The sequence below is a fragment of the Pseudorasbora parva genome, chromosome 19 (genome assembly GCF_024679245.1).
Source record: "Pseudorasbora parva isolate DD20220531a chromosome 19, ASM2467924v1, whole genome shotgun sequence".
Taxonomy (NCBI): domain Eukaryota; kingdom Metazoa; phylum Chordata; class Actinopteri; order Cypriniformes; family Gobionidae; genus Pseudorasbora; species Pseudorasbora parva.
Window position 1 is genome coordinate 31,661,388 of NC_090190.1, and position 21,637 is coordinate 31,683,024.

The 21,637-nt window shown below is 36.5% G+C and overlaps 2 protein-coding genes across 3 annotated transcripts in view; both read right to left on the reverse strand.

Moving 5' to 3' along the window:
- The window catches only part of LOC137047338 (probable ATP-dependent RNA helicase ddx6), a 10,779-nt gene extending 5,364 nt beyond the window's left edge, over window positions 1–5,415 (reverse strand). For both annotated transcript variants that reach the window (XM_067424946.1, XM_067424945.1), the window contains exons 1-4: window positions 5,260–5,415; window positions 3,271–4,163; window positions 2,834–2,897; window positions 2,583–2,687 (exon numbers count right to left, since the gene is read on the reverse strand). In XM_067424946.1, coding sequence (XP_067281047.1) covers window positions 2,583–2,687; window positions 2,834–2,897; window positions 3,271–3,455 — 354 coding nt within the window. In that variant the 5' untranslated portion in view covers window positions 3,456–4,163; window positions 5,260–5,415. The remainder of the gene's footprint in view (window positions 1–2,582; window positions 2,688–2,833; window positions 2,898–3,270; window positions 4,164–5,259) is intronic.
- Window positions 5,416–7,378: 1,963 nt separating this feature from the next.
- lipea (lipase, hormone-sensitive a) lies at window positions 7,379–21,160 on the reverse strand. Its single transcript, XM_067425336.1, has 11 exons — window positions 20,951–21,160; window positions 18,562–18,817; window positions 17,555–17,839; window positions 16,395–16,485; window positions 15,554–15,699; window positions 14,781–14,966; window positions 12,216–12,368; window positions 11,983–12,127; window positions 10,254–10,481; window positions 8,457–8,839; window positions 7,379–8,381 (listed from the first exon to the last, which is right to left on the reverse strand). Exons 2-11 carry the CDS (start codon window positions 18,805–18,807, stop codon window positions 8,148–8,150), a joined length of 2,097 nt encoding a protein of 698 aa, XP_067281437.1. The 5' UTR covers window positions 18,808–18,817; window positions 20,951–21,160; the 3' UTR covers window positions 7,379–8,147.
- Window positions 21,161–21,637: the final 477 nt, after the last annotated feature.

Genomic DNA, 21,637 nt, shown 5'->3' on the forward strand with positions numbered 1-21,637 from the left:
ACAACCCCGGTGTCACAGACAAGGTTTAAGCCTAGTCCTGAACTGAAATGCATGTTTGAGCTGTTTTAACCACAAGCAACTTGCACTGACTAATCTTAAAGGGATAGTTCACCCAAAAACGAAAGTTCTGTCATTATTTACTCACCCTCAAGTTGTTCCAAACCTGTATGAGTTTCTTTCTTCTGTTGAACACAAAAATATAAATTTGGAAGAATGTTTGTAACAAAGCAGAGAGAACAACCATTCACTATCAAAGTATGTTTTCCCTACTATGGTAGAGAATGGTTGTTCTCTCTGCTTTATTACAAACGTTCTTCCAAATATCTTTTTTTGTGTTTAGCAGAACAAAGAAACTCATACAGGTTTGGAACAACTTGAGGGTGAGTAAATAATGACAGAACTTTCATTTTTGGGTGAACTATCCCTTTAAGATTAGTCAGTGCCATTGTTTTGTCTCAAGATGCAATTTTTCATTAGTAAAAGCTACTTAAAGGGCTAGTTCACCCAAAAATAAAAATTATGTCATTAATTACTTACCCTCATGTCCTTCGACACCCGTAAGACCTTCGTTCATCTTCGGAACACAAATGAAGATATTTTTTTAAATCTGATGGCTCAGAAAGGCCTTCATTGACACCTATGTCATTTCCTCTCTTAAGACCCATAAAAGGAACTAAAGACGTCGTTACAAAGCCCATCTCACTACAGTGGTTCTAAAATAATTTTATGAAGGGACGAGAAGTTTGTGCGCAAAAAAAACCTAAATAACGACTTACATAGTGATGGGCCGATTTCAAAACACCGCTTCGTAAAGCCTCGAAGCATTATGTATCAGCGATTCATGATTCAGATTACACGTTAAACCGCCAAACTGCTGAACTCTCATGACTTTAGTGATCCGAACCACTAATTTTATACACTGATTCATTAAGCTCCGAGGTTTGTGTTTTGATATTGGCACAAAAACTACTTCATTTCACTTCATAAAAGTATTTTAGAACGACTGGAGTGAGATGGGCTTTGTAACAATGTCTTTAGTATCTTTTATGGGTCTTAGGAGGTCTTAAGGGTGTTGAACGACATGAGGGTAAGTAATTAAAGACAGAATTTTCATTTTTGGTAAACCAACCCTTTAAATCTCTTATTGAACCTAGTTATAATTCCTAAATATAAGCCTTGTCTGTGGCTACAAGTGCCAAGATTTTTTTTTTTTTTTTTTTCAGAAGCTGCATCAGAATTTAAATATATAATATAATATATTTAAATATATTTATAGACCATTTACTGCAGCTCAGAGACAGCTCATTAATTCCATTAATATGGAAATATGAAATTGTTTGAATGAAATGATACTCTAATAATAAACAAACTGGCAGTAGGTGGCGGTAAATGTCTAAATGAGTAAGTCATTGCCTCATATAGTCCATTTGTTCAAATGGGTGAATCATTCATGGCATGGATGATGGCTGCATTCAAAATACTTCCATACTTTATAGTAGGTGAAAAACAGCATGTGCAAAAGTAATATGTATGTATACACAGTAGTCATAAAAAGAGTAGTGTAAGGGACATTTTGAACATACCGGTAAACCATATCAAACCAAGCTTTTTTAAAAATAAGTTTGTACAAGATGTTTTTATTAAATGTAATTGGAATTCTAGCGCTGTAGTAAACATTTCTGTTTGATATTCTTTGATACTCTTCTCAATAGAACTAGTGTTCGTTGTTTGTAGCTTTGAACAAGTTTTCAGAAAGCTGCAGATAACACCAAATGAGGAGTTTTTGTTTTTGTGCAAGAAGCCTCCATCCACTGAAAAGAGGTCCAGATGTATAAAAGAACGAGTGAGGGGCTTTGGTTTTTGTCTTTTCTGACTACTCAACCTGCAACCTAAACTGACCTTCTTGGCAAGAATATAAGCTTTTAAAGACACTTAGCTCGTGTTTTTCAATTTTAGCTTCCCTGTGATAATTATTTAAAAGTTTATATTCTAGGTAAAAAGTACCTGTATGACATAATACTTCCGGTTAGAATCTGAAGTGTGCATGCATATGATGGACACTTTACTATCCCATGAGGCCACGGGAGAGGATTTGTGAATGGCAGTGAAGTGAACTCTTACGCTGAACTCTATCGGCTCATTAAGCAGTGAGTTGTTGCCCTAGATCATGTTTGTCACCAATCAAATGTATGAAATGCATGATGATCTAGGTAGGTCTGGGGTGGGTACATCAAATACATTAATAATTTTAACACATTTTATAAAACAAATTAAATAAAATTATCAAGGTAAATTAAACGCCCTAAAATGTCTCAATACATTGCACTACTGAATGCTTGATTCGGATTGGATGACAGATTAATATGCTACAGCTAGATGATGGCTGTGACGACAGGTAGTTTCACTACCACTTCTGGTAATGCAGGAGCTATTTCAAGGTTTATTTTTTGAAATATTACAATGAGAGTAAACAGATATAGAAAATAAAAAGGGAGGGCACTGTTTTTATTTTATTCTATCTAGGATATTCTTATGCAAAAACTGTCTACTAGTCTAGGTTTTGCAACTGCTGTATCCATTACCTGAATGGGAGAGGGCTTTTCCCAACCCATCTCAAAAATGCCCATCAGCAGCTCTCTCTTTAAACAGTAGTCTTCAAACTCATTTCCTTTGGTTGCAGTCACATCCTTGAGAGAAAGAAATAGCATGAAATAGTTGGATCATAAGGAGATCTTTGGTGGAAAAACAAGGCTTCCTTATATTGCCATTACACTACTTGGGCACTCTTTTTTTTGAAATGTGAAGATTTAAAACATTTTACTAAAAGACTTACAGAAGTTTTGACTCTAGTGTCCTTAGTGGGAAGCTGTAGGCTTCTTTTCCAGTCGTCACCAAACCTGTGTGTAAGTACTGTAAGTGAATACATATATACATATACACACACAATACCATTTAAAAGGTTTTTTTATTTATTTAAGAAATTACATATGTGACAGTAAAGACATTTTTAATGTTACAAAATATTTCTATTTCAAATAAATTATGTTTCTTTGAACTTCCTAAATAATCCCAAATAATTCCATGAAATTGCTTTCATCACTGATAATAAAAAGAAACATTTATTGAGCAGCAAATCAGCATATTAGAATGATTTCTGAAAGATCATGCGACTGAACACTGTAATAAATTATATTTTTTAATATATTAAAATAGACAATAGCTCATTCTAAGTGATCAAGTCTGTTGCATGTGAAACAATGATAAGCTTACCTGATGCCAGGTCCTTCCTGAAATGCATTGGCAGGTTTCTGGGTCCCCATGAGCTCCTTTCCAAGCGGAGCGCTTGGAGTTTGGGGTCCTAATTGAGAGGGGGCTTTAGGCTGCCCCACACACTGCCTGTTGTGTGTGTTCAAGCCCATGACAGCTGGGCCAGCATTCTCCATCCTTGTTGCCATTTTATCACTGCTTTGTGGGTATTTCAGTTTATATTCTTATTTTTTCTTTTTCACTTCCTAAAGCCTTGTCAAGGTCTAATAAGACCTAAAGAACCATTCACAGTGTCCACAAGGTCTCCGTAAAAAGGTTTCACTAAAGAATCTTATGAGATATTTACAAATTCAACATACAGCTTAGGCTCTATTAATAAGAGCAATAATGCCACCTAAGGTGTATTACAAGAGCTCTTCCAAAAGAAGAGAAATAAATATTTATATGCATAAATATTGCACACCTGCGCAGAGTATAGAAAATTATACCCGGACAGGTGTGATAAGAACTAGTCTGCTTAAGCAATGTGAAGTACAAAAAGACCTCACGCTCCTCAGACCAGAACTTTCTTTTTGTGTCTACACTTATGCAATATTTACACTGTGCAAAAACAGTGCTTTGTGGTCTTTCGGTTGAGGAATCTCACTTTTTCTTGTTCAGAAGCAATAAAATTCTCAAATGTCCTGATCAGGGAGACCAGTCTCGGTTCATTTATACACAGGTAGGATTCACTCCAGCACATCTGAGAGTAGAATCACGCATTCAAAAAATGAATAGGCAAAGCAACACTTCAGGGTGACGCAGTTCAAAGGTGAAACAGGGATGAATACAAGCCAGTTATATAAATAGCCAGTTGAAAGTCTTGCGTATGTCCTTTCCTCCAGTTGTTCCCACACCTGTGCCACAGAAACAGAGAAACAATGTAAAAATCAAAGACAATTCACTTTACCTGGAAAAATTCTGGAAGCTTTGAGGGATTCCAAATATTAATTTATTACGGTTTTACACAAGTAAATATATTAACTGTTATTTTAGTGGAAGCTATGATTATTACTGTCATTTATTGTAAATTAAGTGTTTATAAAACTGTCCATTTAATTGCAAACGCAATAATATTGCTCAATGCTCCCCTGACACAGAAACAGAGAAACAATGTAAAAATCAAAGACAATTCACTTTACCTGGAAAAATTCTGGAAGCTTTGAGGGATTCCAAATAGTAATTTATTACAGTTTTACACAAGTAAATATATTAACTGTTATTTTAGTGGAAGCTATGATTATTATTGTAATTTATTGTAAATTAAGTGTTTATAAAACTGTCCATTTAATTGCAAACGCGATAATATTGCTCAATGCTCCCCTGACAAAAAGTACTGTGATGTATTAAATAAAAACATATGCCCCATGATGATGATTCCCATATTTAAAAACAATGGCATTTATGTGGTACATTAAGGAATTACATTGAATTAACACGGTAAAAAACACAAACATGGTGGTAACATCATGGTAACAGTACAACGTTCTCTGTTAAAATCTCTCTTTTCACTAATTTGGTAAATAGCCTTAATGTCACTTAAAGCCATATTTACTTTCACTTTTTTTATTATTATTTTTATTTATTTATTTTACAAATAATTGCATTTCAGTCAATTCTAAATAAAAATTAATAAAATAAAAATTACACTACAACCTTTAAAGGCAAAATATAATAACGAGCAGCGTGTCTCGTCAAGTTTTCACAACGCTGGCATATGAAATAAAAGTCTGGCTTTAACTTTTTAAACACAAGCATCTTAAACACAGAATGAGGTTGATAATTGCATCCAGAACACAAATAAAACAAACGATTTACTTTTTAGTTACTTTAAGGCAAATCATTAACAGACTGAAATCAAATTGTGTAGTTAGCAGATGATTTGTGCTAAGCTAATTGGTTAAGCTCATAATATTACTGCATAATACACGAGAGTAAAAATCAAACAATTACCTTTATTCGTATCAATATCCTATGCTGCTTTGCATATTAGGTAAATTACTTGGTTATCAACGTGGTATTTATTTCTCACGTCGCTACAAGCAGCTCGTCTCTTTGTTGTATTTCTGTCAACACGGTCGACATGTATTGAACGTCACCGGGGTTCATATGAGCGCTGCACATCTGAAATGCTGCCATCAACGGTACGGAGGCTCTTATGACACTACAACTATAAAACATATTTTCTTTTTTTTCTTTTTTCTTATGGTAAACATAGTGTATTTTAGGCATTCTTAATCATAATTAATATAAATAAATAAAATATATAAATATTTTTATTATATTACAAAAATATTTGTAATCAATTAACAATGAATGATTTCAGAATCATGCTATTACTCGAACTTATGGTGACTGATATTCATGGTCACTTAATATTCAACAATATTATTGATATTTCTACATAGACGTAGTGTGAGAACTGAATCGAGCTGGACGATGACGTCACCGTTTCCCCTAGAGTTATAGATATAGCAACACTGAATTGCCGTAGCCTACAGCTAAAACATACCGGTACTTGCATTACTTTCCAGTTATCATCGAAAAGTTGCCTTTTCTGTCATTGTAAAAAGCGCTATCCTACATAAAGTTATAATTGCTAAAGTTTGCAAAATACAGACGCAAAACAGTTCTGGAAATAAAGATGCTTTAATGAAAATAGTAGATATCAACATATTTACTGTAATTTAGATATGGTAATGCACATCTTTAGGCTGTTTAGTTAACTGCAAAAGGAACTGGTCACAGCAAAAGTTTCTTGTGCATCTGGCCAGTTTGTTTTTGAGGAAATGATGAGGTAACATGGCATAGCTAATACAAAGGTTCAAGTGTAGACAACAGAAAGAACACAAATGATGTAAAGTGCATAACCACAACCTATATGAATGTATTTATTCTGCTGAACACAGTGAATGTCGGTAACCAAACAGCGGGTGGGCCCCATTGACTTCCATAGTATGAAATAAAAATAATATGGAAGTCAAAGGGACCCATCAACTGTTTGGTTACTGACATTCTACAAAATATACTTTTTTCTTCTTTTTTTGGTGTGTGTATCTTTTTTTACACACTTTCTTTTTCATAGAGATGACCTTTATCCTATTATGAACTGCATCCAATATCTATTCATCTAACATTACCACATACACACAAACTCTGTTTGCTCCACAGTGACCCTGCCCAAGTCTTTCTTTCTTGTTCTTCATTTCATCACATCTTCCAGACAAAATATTAAAACAATGTGTTTTGGGATTTTCATGTTTCACAATAACTCTGACAAAAGTACTAATTATAGCGAGATTACATAAATGTCACACCCTGCTTATCATTAATTTAGTGGCAGCACAGTGGTCAAGAAGCTGTTTGTGCATTAGCTTCTAGATCAAAGACATTGTAACAAATGATGAGGAACAATCATCTGAACAATCTTCTAATGTTGACATTGAAATAATCACTTTTTTGCAGCAGGGTCACTGCAGGGCGGAGACAGTTTAAGTGTGTGTGTGTGTGTGTGTGTGTGTCCTGACATTATGGTGACAAAATGTCTCCACTTGAATAGACATACCAGTAATGTTTTGGCCCCCATGAGGAAAACGGCTTATAAATCATATTAAATTATGTTTTTTTGTTTTGTTTTTGGAGATAGTAAAAATGCAGAAAGTGAGGGTTGTGTTTCGGGGTAGGGGATAGAATATAGTTTGTACAGTATATTAAGTCCCATGAAACCCCAACATGTCTGTGTGTGCATGTGTGTGGTAATGTTAGATGGATGAATGGATATTAGATGCAGAAATAGGATAAAGATTATCTCTGTAACAAAGAATGCGTGTAAATACTCAAAGTAGTTTGCGCACAAAAACACGCTTTGTGTGTGTGCATGTATCCACACACGCACAGGTCCGAGGCTTTTATGTTAGAAAGCACACTTGTACATATGTGAACATGAAGAATATTTCTCTTTTTTTCAGTCTCCTCCATTCACGTTCAATGGCTTGCCATTTTTGTTTTGGAACACCACAAGTGTGACTTTGTGCTATTTTGTAACTTCCCGGTTAAACTATGGAACAATAAATTGTGCTGAATTTTCTTCACATTTTATTCAATATTGCCCAAATGATCCACAAAAAATGCTTTTTTCGGGTCAAAATTTGAGGTGCATGAGCTCAGATAAATCAGGCCTACATTCAATCAGATCCAAAAAGAAAAGCAAAAATTGTGCTAATTGAAAGAAAACAAGTTGACAAAAAGAATGAATCCAATATTTATCCAATAATATAGAGTAATGAGACACTTAGATGCAGTTTTATAAGGCCAGTCATTTTTGACTGGGAACATCAAAGTAGGTAAAGGGTTTTAAACACAGCACAAGATTAAATTAAATAAGAGAGAGATAGTAAGGCTGTGTCTTTGACACCCCTACGTTCAAACATTTAAATCATTTGAATTTGGGCTACAACAAGATGTCAGAAATTGTGACAAATAAAAGCCACAATGCAGTTGCTTTCAAAAAAAGGTGTTAAGTTCGTAGTGCAAAAGCAGCTGGGATAAATCTTATTGCATCACTACAGGCACAATGGTGAAATTTTAGCGGATGCTTAGACATTTAGAACAGAACAGTGAATGGTCATTCTGAACATCTAAAAATGAGTCACAAAACTGCATATTAAGCCTTAGCAGATATGATTTTGTTATTTCAAGCTGGATCTACAGTTGTGTCCAGGAGTTGAGCTGGTAGATATACTCCCGTAATTTTGGGTTTCGAACCGGTCAGAGCTTATTTACTATTTATTTAGATTAATGTAATTTCTTAGACTTTTGTGGACCATCATGACTTTTCCTGTCTAAATAAGCCCCGGTTGACTCTGAGGAGCAGGTAGCTCCTCTTGCTTGAGGACTTCTCTAATTCGTTTCACACATATATCTGCTGCCTCCTGGGTTTCTTTGGAGAACTGAAATAAGCTCAGGAAGCCATGAGGGAGGTCTTCAACCACATTGAGCGTCACTGGCTGGTTCATATTCCTCAGCTTTTTGGCAAACATCACTGAATCATCTAACAGGGCATCCAAAGCAGAGGCCTAGGGAAAACCATCAAAGAATTAAAATAAGAGTTACTGCACTATCTCTGGAAATGAAGATTCATCATGTCTTACCACTATATGCACTGGAGGCAGGCCCTTGAGAAGATCGTCTGGAGCGAGTAGAGGAGAAACAAATGGGTTCTTCATTATTGGTGTGTGAGGTGTCTGTATATCTGCCAAACATCTAGACCGTAGTGGCTCAAAATTTTCTGGGTAATCTTGGAATTCCTGTGGCTTCTCAACAGAATGTGACTTGGAAGGTGAAGGACCATTTGATGATGTGGCTGAAGAGGATGATGATGATGATGATGATGATTGTGCCTTTGGTTCCATGAAAGTCTGAAGCCAATTTGATGCTCCTGTAGCAAAGTTACTCAACATCTTTATAGTGTCCTGTCCCAAAGCAGTCAGGGTGTCTAACTGCTGAGCTGGCTGTACTGACTGACAACTCGCACCTGAGAAAGAGAGTGACAGAACAATCATGAAGGTGCTGTAGATAAGACAGAAGGTATAATATTATTGTACATACAATGTATAGAGCAGTCTAGCATTGTCACGACTAGGTGAAACATACAGTGGGGTCAAAAGGAAATAACCTGTTATAATGAATTAGAAGTGTTTAAGATTCTGCACTATTTGACAGTGAACATATGGGGCCCTATCAGACACCCAGCGCAATGGGACTCCAGACGCGATGCGAGTGTTTTTTGCTAGCTTCACCCCGACACAATTATCATTTTCAAATCCAGCCCCCACATCGTTTAAAAAAAATAAAAAATAAGTTGTGTTAATTTTTCACTTCAAACTTTCACTCAAATCCTCAAATTGCCACATTAAAGGGTTAATTCACCCAAAAAGGAAATTGATGTCATTAATGTTCCTCACCCGTAAGACCTCCGTTCATCTTCGGAACACAGTTTAAGATATTTTATATTTTAGTCCCAGAGCATATGCAGTTTATGTACACTGTACTGTCCATGTCCAGAAAGCTAATAAAAACATCATCAAAGTAGTCCATTTGTGGTTGATTAGAATCTCTTGAAGCATCGAAAATACATTTTGGTCCAAAATTAACAAAAACTACGACTTTATTCAGCATGGTCTTGTCTTCCATGTTTGTTTTCAAACCTTAAATAAAGATTCAAACGGCCATGAATCAGTAAATCGATCAATGATACGGATCGCCAATGTCACGTGATTTCAACAGTTTAGCATCTGATCCAAACTGCTGAAATCACGTGACATTGGCAATCTGAATCAGGTTTGAAAACAAACGCGGAAGAGAAGACAATGTTGAATAAAGTAGTATTTTTTGTTATTTTTGGACCAAAATGTATTTTCGATGCTTCAAAAGATTCTAATTAACCAACTGATGTCACACATGGACTTCTTTAATTATGTTTTTATTAGCTTTCTGGACATGGACAGTAAAGTGTGCATAGGCTGCATATGCTCTGGGACTAAAATATAAAATATCTTAAACTGTGTTCCGAGGTACGGGTGTGGCACAACATTAGGGTGGCATGATAATACCTTATGGATAAGTGGATTGATTTTACACTATGGGCCAGATTTACTACTGTCAGGATTTACTAAAGACAGGCAGTGGTAGATTGTATTGGTCATTATGGAAATGATCCAGCTGCGTCTGTGTTCTTTAATTTGTGCGTCATCAGTAGATCACGCACAGAACTTTCCACTCCCAATGGTGCATTTTTGGGATTGTGCGCTTATGCTAATTTGCCCTGTTTAGTAAATCTGGCCCTATATTGTAATCTGGCCCTATTACAGCAAAGCTGCTTTGAAACAGTCTTTACTGTTTAAAGCGCTGTATATATAAACATGTCTTGACTTGATCCAAAGGCTCACCAGCATAGGCATCGATGCACTTGTAGAGCACAATCAAAGGCAGCAGAGGGTCGATTAAAGTGAGTAGTCTGGATGGTGAGGCGTCTGTTGTTAGAAGAGTTGCTGGGTATGCTGCCACAATCCCATCAGGAATGCGTACACCATGAGACACTGCCCTCATAGAGACGGTTATACACAGGTTACCACCTGCACTGTCTCCCACCAGACAAACACGCTCTGCAGTTGAGCCTGTGTAGCAAGATCAACATTTAGAAACTCCTGAGGCATGGTTGGCATGGATTTCTTGTCATGTCCACACCTATTACTATGCTAACACACCTAAAAATAAAAAAGTTCTAATGGTTCTTTGCAGCACTTTAAGTTCACATCTCTTTCTTGGCTATAGGATTCTATGGAGATTAAATCAGTTACAACTAGATCCTTTTCACTAGCAAGATCATTGGGTCATAAAAACTAGAATGTCATCCAATATAAACGTTTAATAGAGAGTATCAAGATGGTATCAATCAATCAATCAAATCAAGAGTATTTGACATAAAATAAAATACTTTTGCAGAGTTTTGTAGTGTGACATTTTATATTTCATCTAAAAAAAGTTTTAAAATCATTTAGCTAATTATTTTTTAATTATTATAACTACTGTTCAGAAGTTTGGGGTCAGGAATATTTTCTAAATGTTTTTCAAAGTCTCTTTTGGCTCACCAAGACTGCATTAATTTGATCGAAAATACAGTAAAAAACAGTATTATTGTGAAATATTCTTACAAATTTAAATACATTAAAATGTTATATATATATATATATATATATATATATATATATATATATATATATATATATATATATATATTATTCACATTGTATGTATTTATTATTATGAAAAAGCTGAATTTTCAGCATCATTAATCCGTCTCCGTCTTCACTACTAAGTCTTCAGTGTAACATGATTCCTCAAAAATTACTCTAATATGCTGATTTGAAAGATTTATTTTATTATATTGTGTTGAATACAGTTGTGCTACTCAATATTTTGGTGGAAATATTACTTACTGACCCCAAATGTATGAATGGTAGTGTACAAGCTGGTTTTTAATTGTTATATTATCAAATACTATTTACAATATTCTCATGTTTATTGAGAAATTGTATGGAATGTTTGTATTTCAAATTTCATTTGTCATAATGTAGGACAATTGTGACCATGGAACACCAGACCAGTCATAATCTGAAAGCTGAATAAATAATCATTCTATTGATGTATGGTTTGTTAGGGTAGACTATTGCATATTACTACCAATAATATTTTTTTAAATATATTTTTGGTAGGGAATTTACAAAATATCTTCATAGAACATACACCTAATGAATTTTGGCATAAAAGAAAAATTGATAATTTTGACCCATACAATGTATTGTTGGCTATTGACACATATATACCTGTGTGATGTTTTGTGGTCCAGGGTCACATTTTTCAATGAAAATGTAAAGACAAAAAAGTGCTATAAATGGTAATTCACAGTGCTAATCTAACTCTGTGACAAATTCATGCAACATCAATAAATTGACAGGAACAAGGGAGTTGCAAAGTAGACAGCATAATTAAACCAGGAGAAATACATTAGAATGTCCTATTAAGATGGTCATAAAATCATTGGCTAGCACATGTTAATGTGAAAATACATCATGTATACTAGTTGCTTCGATCTGGTGAGGGGTGTGCAATACAAACCCAGCAAATGGCAATTTTTCAAAGCCCAACAGTAGGCAAAGAAACACTCCTCTAGAGCCCGAGGGAACGGAGCCTCTGGAGCTAGTGAGTAATCCACAGAGAGAATAGGCACATTCAGATCCTTTGACCAGCTCTTCAAGTACGTCTACAAAAAAGACAAAAAGAGAATGAGTTCCTCAGCAAAAAATGTATGCGAGATATTACAGAGGGAGGTAAAACTGCCACAGGCATACCTCATGGGATTTTGAAGTTTGTGCGACAAAGCCTCCACCATGGAAATGTATAAGCAGGCAAGGAGAAAGAGGAGCTGTCTGACGATTGAAACTCCCCGGCAGAGTGAGCTGAGGCCCCTCGGGGCGAGAAAGTGCTAACAGTTCTGCACTGTCCTGTGGAAAGTGATCAAATATGGAAGAAATTTTGCTTAGCACTAACCTTAGCAGCCAATCTAACTAATTACAAGAATGAAGTAAACATTTACTAATGCTCATTCTAACTAACTGAAAACATCCCTCAGAGCCTGCTAGTCCTGAATAAATATATGCACACTCACCCAAAGGATTAGGAACACCATACTAATACTATGTTTGACCCCCTTTCGCCTTCAGAACTGCCTTAATTCTACATGGCATAGATTCAACAAGGTGTTGAAAGCATTGTTTAGAAATGTTGGCCCATATTAATAGGATAGCATCTTGCAGGTGATGGAGATTTGTGGGATGCACATTCAGGGCATGAAGCTCCCGTTCCACCACATCCCAAAGATACTCTATTAAGTTAAGATCTGGTGATTGTGGGGGCTGTTTTAGTACAGTGAACTCCTTGTCATGTTCAAGAAACCAATTTGAAATGATTCCAGCTTTGTGACATTATCCTGCTGGAAGTAGCCATCAGAGGATGGGTACATGGTGGTCATAAAGGGATGGACATGGTCAGAAACAATGCTCAGGTAGGCCATGGCATTTAAACGATGCCCAATTGGCACTAAGGGGCCTAAAGTGTGCCAAGAAAACATCCCCCACACCATTACACCACCACCACCCACAGCCTACACAGTGGTAAAGGCATGATGGATCCATGTTATCATTCTGTTAACGTCAAATTCTGACTCTACTGGGTGTCCTGGGTGTCCATGGTTAACCGATTAACCGTTAAAAATTGCGTAACCAAGTGAAACATTTTGCTCGGTTAAGTGGCGTCAATGACGTTCTTTGAATTTAGTTGTAATATATTTTTGCACCACTAGAGACCGCCAGAGCACTCCCAGACATTTGTAATATCCACAAGAAGAAGTCACGACCAGCATTCTAACATGAAGCGGGCAAGAAAAGTAAAGCACGGGAGCACTTTAAAATTGAGAGTGACGGGGCAAAATGCAAGTATTGCAATGCAGTGCTTACCGCATTTTTCAGGCTATAAGTCGCTCCGGAGTATGAGTCGCATCAGTCAAAAAAAGCGTCATGAAGAGGAAAATAACATAAGTCACGCTGGACTATAAGTCGCATTAGGGCAGAAGCAGAGCGGGAGCTGTGCGCGCTGTGCATAACGGATCAGAAGAAAGAAAGTTTGAAGTGAGAAACTTGTGAGGGACTAGAGAAAAGCAGAGGTTACTTTAACTGTAATGAAGAAAACAAAAAAAGCTAATCGCGGACTGAAAGCAAGATGGCCAGAGCTGAAGGGACGAGTCCACAGATGCTTGAACTCTCTGCCGGGAGAGGCTCAACCGCGCGAGTCAAACGCTGTGTGAATCGTTCTCGGCTGCATATTTTGCTACATGCCCTAATCATGCAGGCGCCCTCGCGGCCACTTGCATTGCTCGTGAACTGGAGCGCATCTCATCCTAATTTAACGAAACTCAGAGTAGGCCTCACAGACATGAAATATATCTTAAGAAAGCTTGAAATGTCTTTTAACAATTTAAAACGAAAAGAAATAGGCTACTTTCTGATTATGTAATCCATGATGTGTATTTCTCTCTATAGGCGCGTTCACTACGGAGATGTCGGTCGTCAAATTAATAAACTAAAAATAATAACCCTGACGCACACTATGGTTAACCGAGTATTAACCGCTAAGGGCCTCGGTTAACGGTTAATGAAAAACTTGAAAACGTGCAGCCCTAGACTCTACCATCTGAATGTCTCAACAGAAATCGAGATCTCAGACCAGGCAACATTTTTACAGTCTTCAACTGTCCAATTTTGGTGAGCTTGTGCAAATTGTAGCCTCAATTTCCTATTTGTAGTGGAGATGAGTGGTACCCGGTGGGGTCTTCTGCTGTTGTAGCCCATCCGCCTCAAGGTTGTGTGTGTTGTGACTTCACAAATGCTTTGCTGCATACCTCTTTTGTAACGAGTGGTTATTTCAGTCAAAGTTGCTCTTCTATCAGCTTGAATATGTTGGCCCATTCTCCTCTGACCTCTAGCATCAACAAGGCATTTTCGCCCACAGGACAGCCGCATACTGGATGTTTTTCCCTTTTCACATCATTCTTTGTAAACCCTAGAAATGGTTGTGCGTGAAAATCCCAGTAACTGAGCAGATTGTGAAATACTCAGACCGGCCCGTCTGGCACCAACAACCATGCCACGCTCAAAATTGCTTAAATCACCTTTTTTTCCCATTCTGACATTCAGTTTGGAGTTCAGGAGATTTTCTTGACCAGGACCAGACCCCTAAATGCATTGAAGCAACTGCCATGTGATTGGTTGATTAGATAATTGCATTAATGAGAAATTGAACTGGTGTTCCTTATAATCCTTTAGGCAGTTTTAATTCATGAATTATGTGAAGACACAAACCTGTCCTTGTCGGAGTGTGTGTGAGATCAAACGCACGTTGACCGGCCCAGGGCCCCAGTGTGCAAGTGGAGGGTTCACGTCGACTGAGAGATTGGGGTCAGAGGCCAGTGGCAAACTCAGACCTTCACCTGGCACAGTTAATGTTATATTCACTTGCACCACACTGGAAGCAATCCTCGTCAAACTCTTTAGAGAAATACAAAATAAGACAGAATAAAGACCATTTGAACCTGTGTTTTATGTACAATACCGTTCAAAATGTTGGGGTCAGTCAGTAATTAGAATAGGCTTACTTATTCAGCAAAGCAGCAATACACTGATCAACAGTGACATACAATAAAAACATTTATAACATAACAAAAATACTCTATTTCAAATACTTTCTATCTATTGGTCAAAGAATCCTGAAAAAAATAATAAGCAGCACAGCCGTTTTCAACATTGATAATAATAATAAAAGTTTACTGAAAAGCAAATCATCATATTAGAATCATTTCTGAAGAATCATGTGACTTTGAAGACTGGAGTAATGACGTTGAAAGTTGAACTTTGCCATCACAGGACTAAATTACATTTTAAAACATGTTCAAATAGAAATGTAGTGCAGTGAGCAAAAGATACTTTTAACAACATTAAAAATCATTCCAACCACAAACTTTTAAACAGTACTGCAAATATCATTGTAAACCTACAGGTTAACTTCAAGAACAACATAACAGATGTTGTTTTATCGGTTCTCACTTAGAATCATGCATAAATATAATTGCACTTACTGATAATATCTCAGACTCTGTAAGGTTCCAAAAGGCTTTCCAAAACTGCATATCCAGATTTTGAGTGATGCGCTCAAATTCTTTCCCCCTCAACTCAGGGTCCACCACATATTTGCCCGAAGTGAAGAAAGAAAGGGCAGCCATGCCTGTAAATATATCAAACTTTTTTGATGAAAGGGATTTTTAATTGTGTAAGAATTGAAAGAAACAAATTTCCTCGTTATTTTAAGGGAATAATTGTGGAAGCTTGTTTCCGCCACGGAATAAAACAAATTAAAAAGGAAATTGAGACCTTTTTTCTCACAATTCAGATTTTTTTATATTAATTTGAAATTTGTATTATAATTATTTTATATTATCTTATAATTATTATATTATAATTATACCATAGTTTATGTTTGGCAATTCTGATGGGGGAAAAAGTTAATTGCCCTAAATAAACTTGCAATTGCTAGAAAAAATAACAACTGCAAGCCTGTCTCTCACAATTTCTGAGAAAAAAAGTTAATTGTGATATATAAACTCCCAATTGCGGAAAAAAGTATAAACTGAGAGTTTATATCTCACAATTTGGAGAAAAAAGTAAATTATGATTTTTAAATTTCTCAATTGTGAAAAAAGTAAGAATTCTGAATTTATATCTTGCACTTCTTAATTTATCAGAATTGCAAACCTTTTCTCAGAATTCTGAGGGGGAAAAAAGTCCTTACCTTTTTCATATATTTCATTCCATGGTGAAAAAAAAGCTTCCATAAATAACAGTAAATGCATGAAAATAATAAATCATGTAGTCCTAATATTATGAGAGGATTTTGATGCAACCATTCGAGTCTGCACTTACCAAGCCCAGTCTGCTGTTTCTTGTAGTTTTCACCAAAGGACACCATACTGATGACCACTGTCTGTAGAAAAGGTCTGAGAGAGGGGGGAAACTTGTAGGAGAGACAAAGAAATAGAGACTTTGTGTTTCTGGAACAAATTTATATTCATCATAAACTGCATGCACCAGTGAAACAATAAAAACTGTGAATGGAGAAATCAACTTTTCATTCAGCCATTGATATATATAAAAGTTCATTGTGATATAAGAATATCTTGTAAGTTTTGGAGCTGAAAACGTCCTTGTTAGTCAAAGAAAAGCTTTTATTGACACCAGGCCCAGAAAACGCTGGATCTCAGAATGTGCCAACGTGACGTCAGAGTGTGGCGAAACTCCCCCTCAACAGAAGAAGTACACCTGATTCTGCAGCCCCATCCACCGATTATAGGCCTAAGTGGAGCTAAACCGGATAGAACTTCCAAGCAATAAACATGCTGCATAAGCTTCCTTCAGATTCCAATATTATGAATGCATGTATGAACTTTATTTTTAATGAATATCCAGCTCATGTTCCTTCATTGCACCACAGATTAGTTTGTAAAACAAAAGACTGGATTTGCAGACAGGATGAGATTACATGGATGATTGTGCCAAGGTTCACAAAGCCCAACGTCCCGGGGCTATGTGTTTTCCAGACGGGCTACTAAACGTATCACTGGTCTGCCCGACAAGTTATCTTAAACCGTGAAATAACATTCCTTTCTTGATGTGCGTTGTTCACTCTCTTGAGTCTCTGGATGAGAAATTCATTGTGTTTGTTTGATAAAGACACTTTGTGAGCCCTGTGAGCGAATCATCATTTCGGATGCTTTCAAAACAATCCCTCATGTATACTCACGGGAGAGCCGCAGCTGATTATAATTTGCTTTCAAGTCTTCAGTAAGGTATGCCTTTAAAAAACGAGTATTCCATGAGAGAGGATAAAACCAGGGTAGAAAATAGCCTATTACTTATTCATTATGATGTTTTGGAATGTAAAAACATGCAAAAATCATAAGTTGACCTCAGACAACAGTATATAAAAAAAAAGTTCATGGCACCTTTAAAAATGGGTGCTTGTTAGTATTGTAAAAAACCTAAAATTAAAAACATTTGCAAAAGAAGTGTTCACATTATCTCACCTGGAAGCCCAAGCAGCGGCCATAGAAACAAGCTTTGTCCATGGAGACGTACTCTTGCACAAACCTCTTGCTTAAACCCCCTTCATCCTGTGAATAGAGCTGACCAAGGGTATTGTCATTGAGTAGTATCTGTGCCAGGTAAAGTAACGCTCGCAGCTGGCACAGGGCACTACAGTATGCTTCCACTTCCGTCACATTATGGTCCATCCGGAAAAACGCTCCAGTACAGTTTGATGCAATGTAACGGGCCTTCTGGATGATGTGGATGACACAGGAATGGACCACCTATGGGAAAAAGAAAAGTCAATGGCCTCCTTTTGAAAAGTACCGTACAAAAGTTTGGAGTCAGTCCGAATTTAGTATAGTGCTTATTTATTCAGCAAAGAAGAATGCTACAGAGAGAGTAAATACATTTATAATGTAACAAAATATGATATTTCAAATAAATGTTATTTTGAGCTTTCTATTTATCTAGAATCACCAAATCAGAATATCAGAATGATTTCTGAAGGATCATTGAGATTGAGGAGTAATGATGCTGAACATTCAGCTTTTCCATCATAGGAATAAATTACTTACAATATATTTAAATAGAAAAAAAGTTTATTTTAATTTTAGCAATATTTCACAATAACACAACTTACTTAGTATTTTTGTCTTAGTAATTTTGCCTCATTTTTTGCAGTGTGTACTTTTTATCAAAACAATCAGAAGTGTACAGAAGTATACATAAACAATTAAAAAAATATACATTTATATTTACATAATAATGACAACAATTAAATTATTTTAATCATTCAAATTATAATTTAATTTTAAATTATTAATTTAAATTCAACTTCAGGAATTCCCATACCATAATAAATTATTAACAGGTAGCCTATAAAATTTGTTAACCACTAAATTACAGCCAAAAGCATTGATCTTAACCGGTGACAAGTTTTTTTATGACATGCCATTCTTTTTAGAAATTTTGACTACAAACAAGACAGGTAACTGGTAGTTACCTTGACTAATGTCCGATATCCATTGCCGGGGGTCTGTGCATCCAAATCAAAATGGTGATAGATAGTAGTAAAGCCAGTGATCAAGGGTTCAACAGCACGACCATGTTCCTGAACCTGTCTCATCACCCCCAACAGACGATCCGTAGCCTCGACATGTGAAGAAGAATTGCTGAGGGGTCCATTAAGAGCCAAGATAACCTCTGAACATACTGTCTGTAATGCTGCGAATACATCCTTATGATCCATGTCTGACAAACTGAGAGATGCGAGAACAGAGATAAACATCACTATGAATGTGAATGGAACAGGTAACAAAGCACAAATAAACAAAGCGCAAACAATAAAACTCTGTCAGGCAGTGGCCAAACAATGCCATGAATATAAACCAGAGAGCGCGCAGAGACTGGCAGATACCGGCGTTTGTCAACCGGCACAAAGACTCAATGTTGGATCACAGCATATTCTTGCAGCATCCAACCCTTGCGTCATCAAAGTCCAAAAGAATTCACAAAACTGGCCACTCTCTGAAAACACAGGCTTGGAGGAATGCCACATAATAGCTGTAATACTTGTAAATGATATTTAGTGGTTCGATGTGTGACACAGACTTTCTAGAAAAAAGCTCCTAAAAGGATTTGATTATGCTCTGCTATAATCACTGGAATAGGAGTTCCAGAGCACGATGAGAACATGCAGTGCCAATGAGTCGTGTTAGTCATGACACTGGATCTCAGTACCCGAATAAAAGACCAGCTTTATCATTAGATACCGTAGACTAATCAGCTGTGACCTGTAATATATAAAATTTAAACTGTTTGCTTCAGGAAATGCAAAATTGGTAAAGGAAACCAGCCTCAAACACGGATACGGATCATAGCTAAGAAATGAATTATTCACTTACACACTGCAGCCACTGTTACAGTTGAACTGATCCCTATTCAGCACTTTATTCAACAAACACTTAAATATGAGATTCTAATTTGCTTTCACAGTTTCACAATCAGATAGTGTGCTGGAGGAAAACAATCACCTGATCAATAATAATAATAAAAAACATTGCACTTTAAACCCACCACCATGTAAGTAATAGTATTTGGATATTAGGCTACATAAATACAGTATAGCAAAATATTGGATTACTGATTCTTCTGATAAGTGACAAGTCTGTCACAGGCTAAATGTATAATAAATAAATTAAAAAATCGCTCGCATAATTGTCCTTATTTTAAGTAGGGAGATGACAGCACCAGAAAAACAAAATGACAGACAACGAATAGATGTGTGATGATGTGCAGAATATGGGATTTTGTCAATGTCGTAAAGTACATGAACAAATAATTGACTGTAATAATTAACATAATTTATTACATTTATTTATGTAAACATTTATCATAAATATTTGACATTTGTCATGCTTGCTTTGACAGGAAAGTATGTTAACAGTGTGTTTTTGTATTTTTTAGAGAAAATGGATGTTGGAGGTTTCATCCAACAAAAAGGGTGTAAAAATTGTACCTTTAGGGGTACAACAGCTTGTCACTGGGGCAGTACCCTTAAAATGACACATTTGTACCCTTTTTTAACTACAAAAAGGTTCTTAGTGGTACACAAGGTATGTAGTTGTACTCTAAGGTAGACTAGCCTACTGATATAGATGTTTTGGAGTAACAAAAAAAGGTACAAAAATGTCATTTTAAGGGTACTGCCCCAGTTAGCTGTTGTTCCCCTAAAGGTACAATTTTGACACCCCTTTTGTTGGGTGAAACCTCCAACATCCATTTTCTCTAAAAAAAAACTAGGCCTACTACTACTAACCTTTTTTGAGGTAAAACAATAACAAATATGTCATTTTAAGGGTACTGCCCCAATGACAAGCGTAGGCTACTACTACCTTTTTGTGGTAAAAAAAAAAAAAAAAAAGGTACAAATATGTAGTTTTAGGGGTAGGCCTGCTTCCCCAGTGACACGCTGTTGTAACCCTACAGGTACAATTGTGACACCCTTATTCTTTGTGTGAAATATAAAAAGCATTAAACACGTTAATTTCTTGATTGACACACGTTTTCCAGCAGTGTAGCCCGTTTTCCTCAGTATTTATAAATAAATAAAGGCTAATAGTTTGGCCTATTACAGTAGCCATTACTGGATACAACATCGAATAGAAAATTATCTGGCAACCCAATTTGGGCGACGCACTGACGCAGCACTTGCTGCTCCACAGGGTGCGATAGGTTGCTCATTAACTTTCTATGCGATGAAATAGATATCACAAAACGTTTTTGCATAGTGCCCCCAAATCATACATTTAGCTAACAAGGGCCAAGACGGCAGCCCACGCACAGAAAAGTTTTATCAAAGTAAACTGAACGGTTTGTAAAATATCTCTTACCTGCTTGTCACTCAATGAACTGCGCGTGCAAGTCGCGCCTGAACTGCGAGCGATTTCTGACAGCAGCACCGCATATCGAACAGCAGACTGCCGCGGAATGCTATCGACACTCGTGCATTTTCATATCTAAACAGTATGGTAGAGGATGTCTTCTGTTTTTGCCCGGTTCTACCCTCTTCCGTGCCTGTCAAAGTTTCGACTGACTCACAGCATCATGGGTACACGAGTTCAGTGCAGAGTCCTGTTTACGCGAGTGACGCGACGCGAAGGCTTCCATTGCAATCGACACCTACTTTCCAAACTTTGCTACTATGTTCTATTCCAGTTTAGCGTTGTGGTAAATGAATCAAATACGAGTAGTAGGCCTTTACATAAAAACATAGTCTTTAGTATATGCCTTAGTTTACCTGTGTTTTCGGCACAAGAGTATTTTTCATTAATATTTGTTTGGTGTTTTATATTTTATGTTCTATCTGCATTTTAAATATTTGCTATGCCTAGGCTGTTTAATGGCAGTACATTGTGATAAATTAATAGTAGGCTAATTAATAAATGATATTAGTTGGCTAGGCCTAGATAATACAAGGCCTACATATAATAGGCCTATCAATAATAACTTAAAGGTTGGCTATAGCCTACATGCATAGAGAAATCTGACATAAAGAAAATAAGCCCACCCTGTGAAAT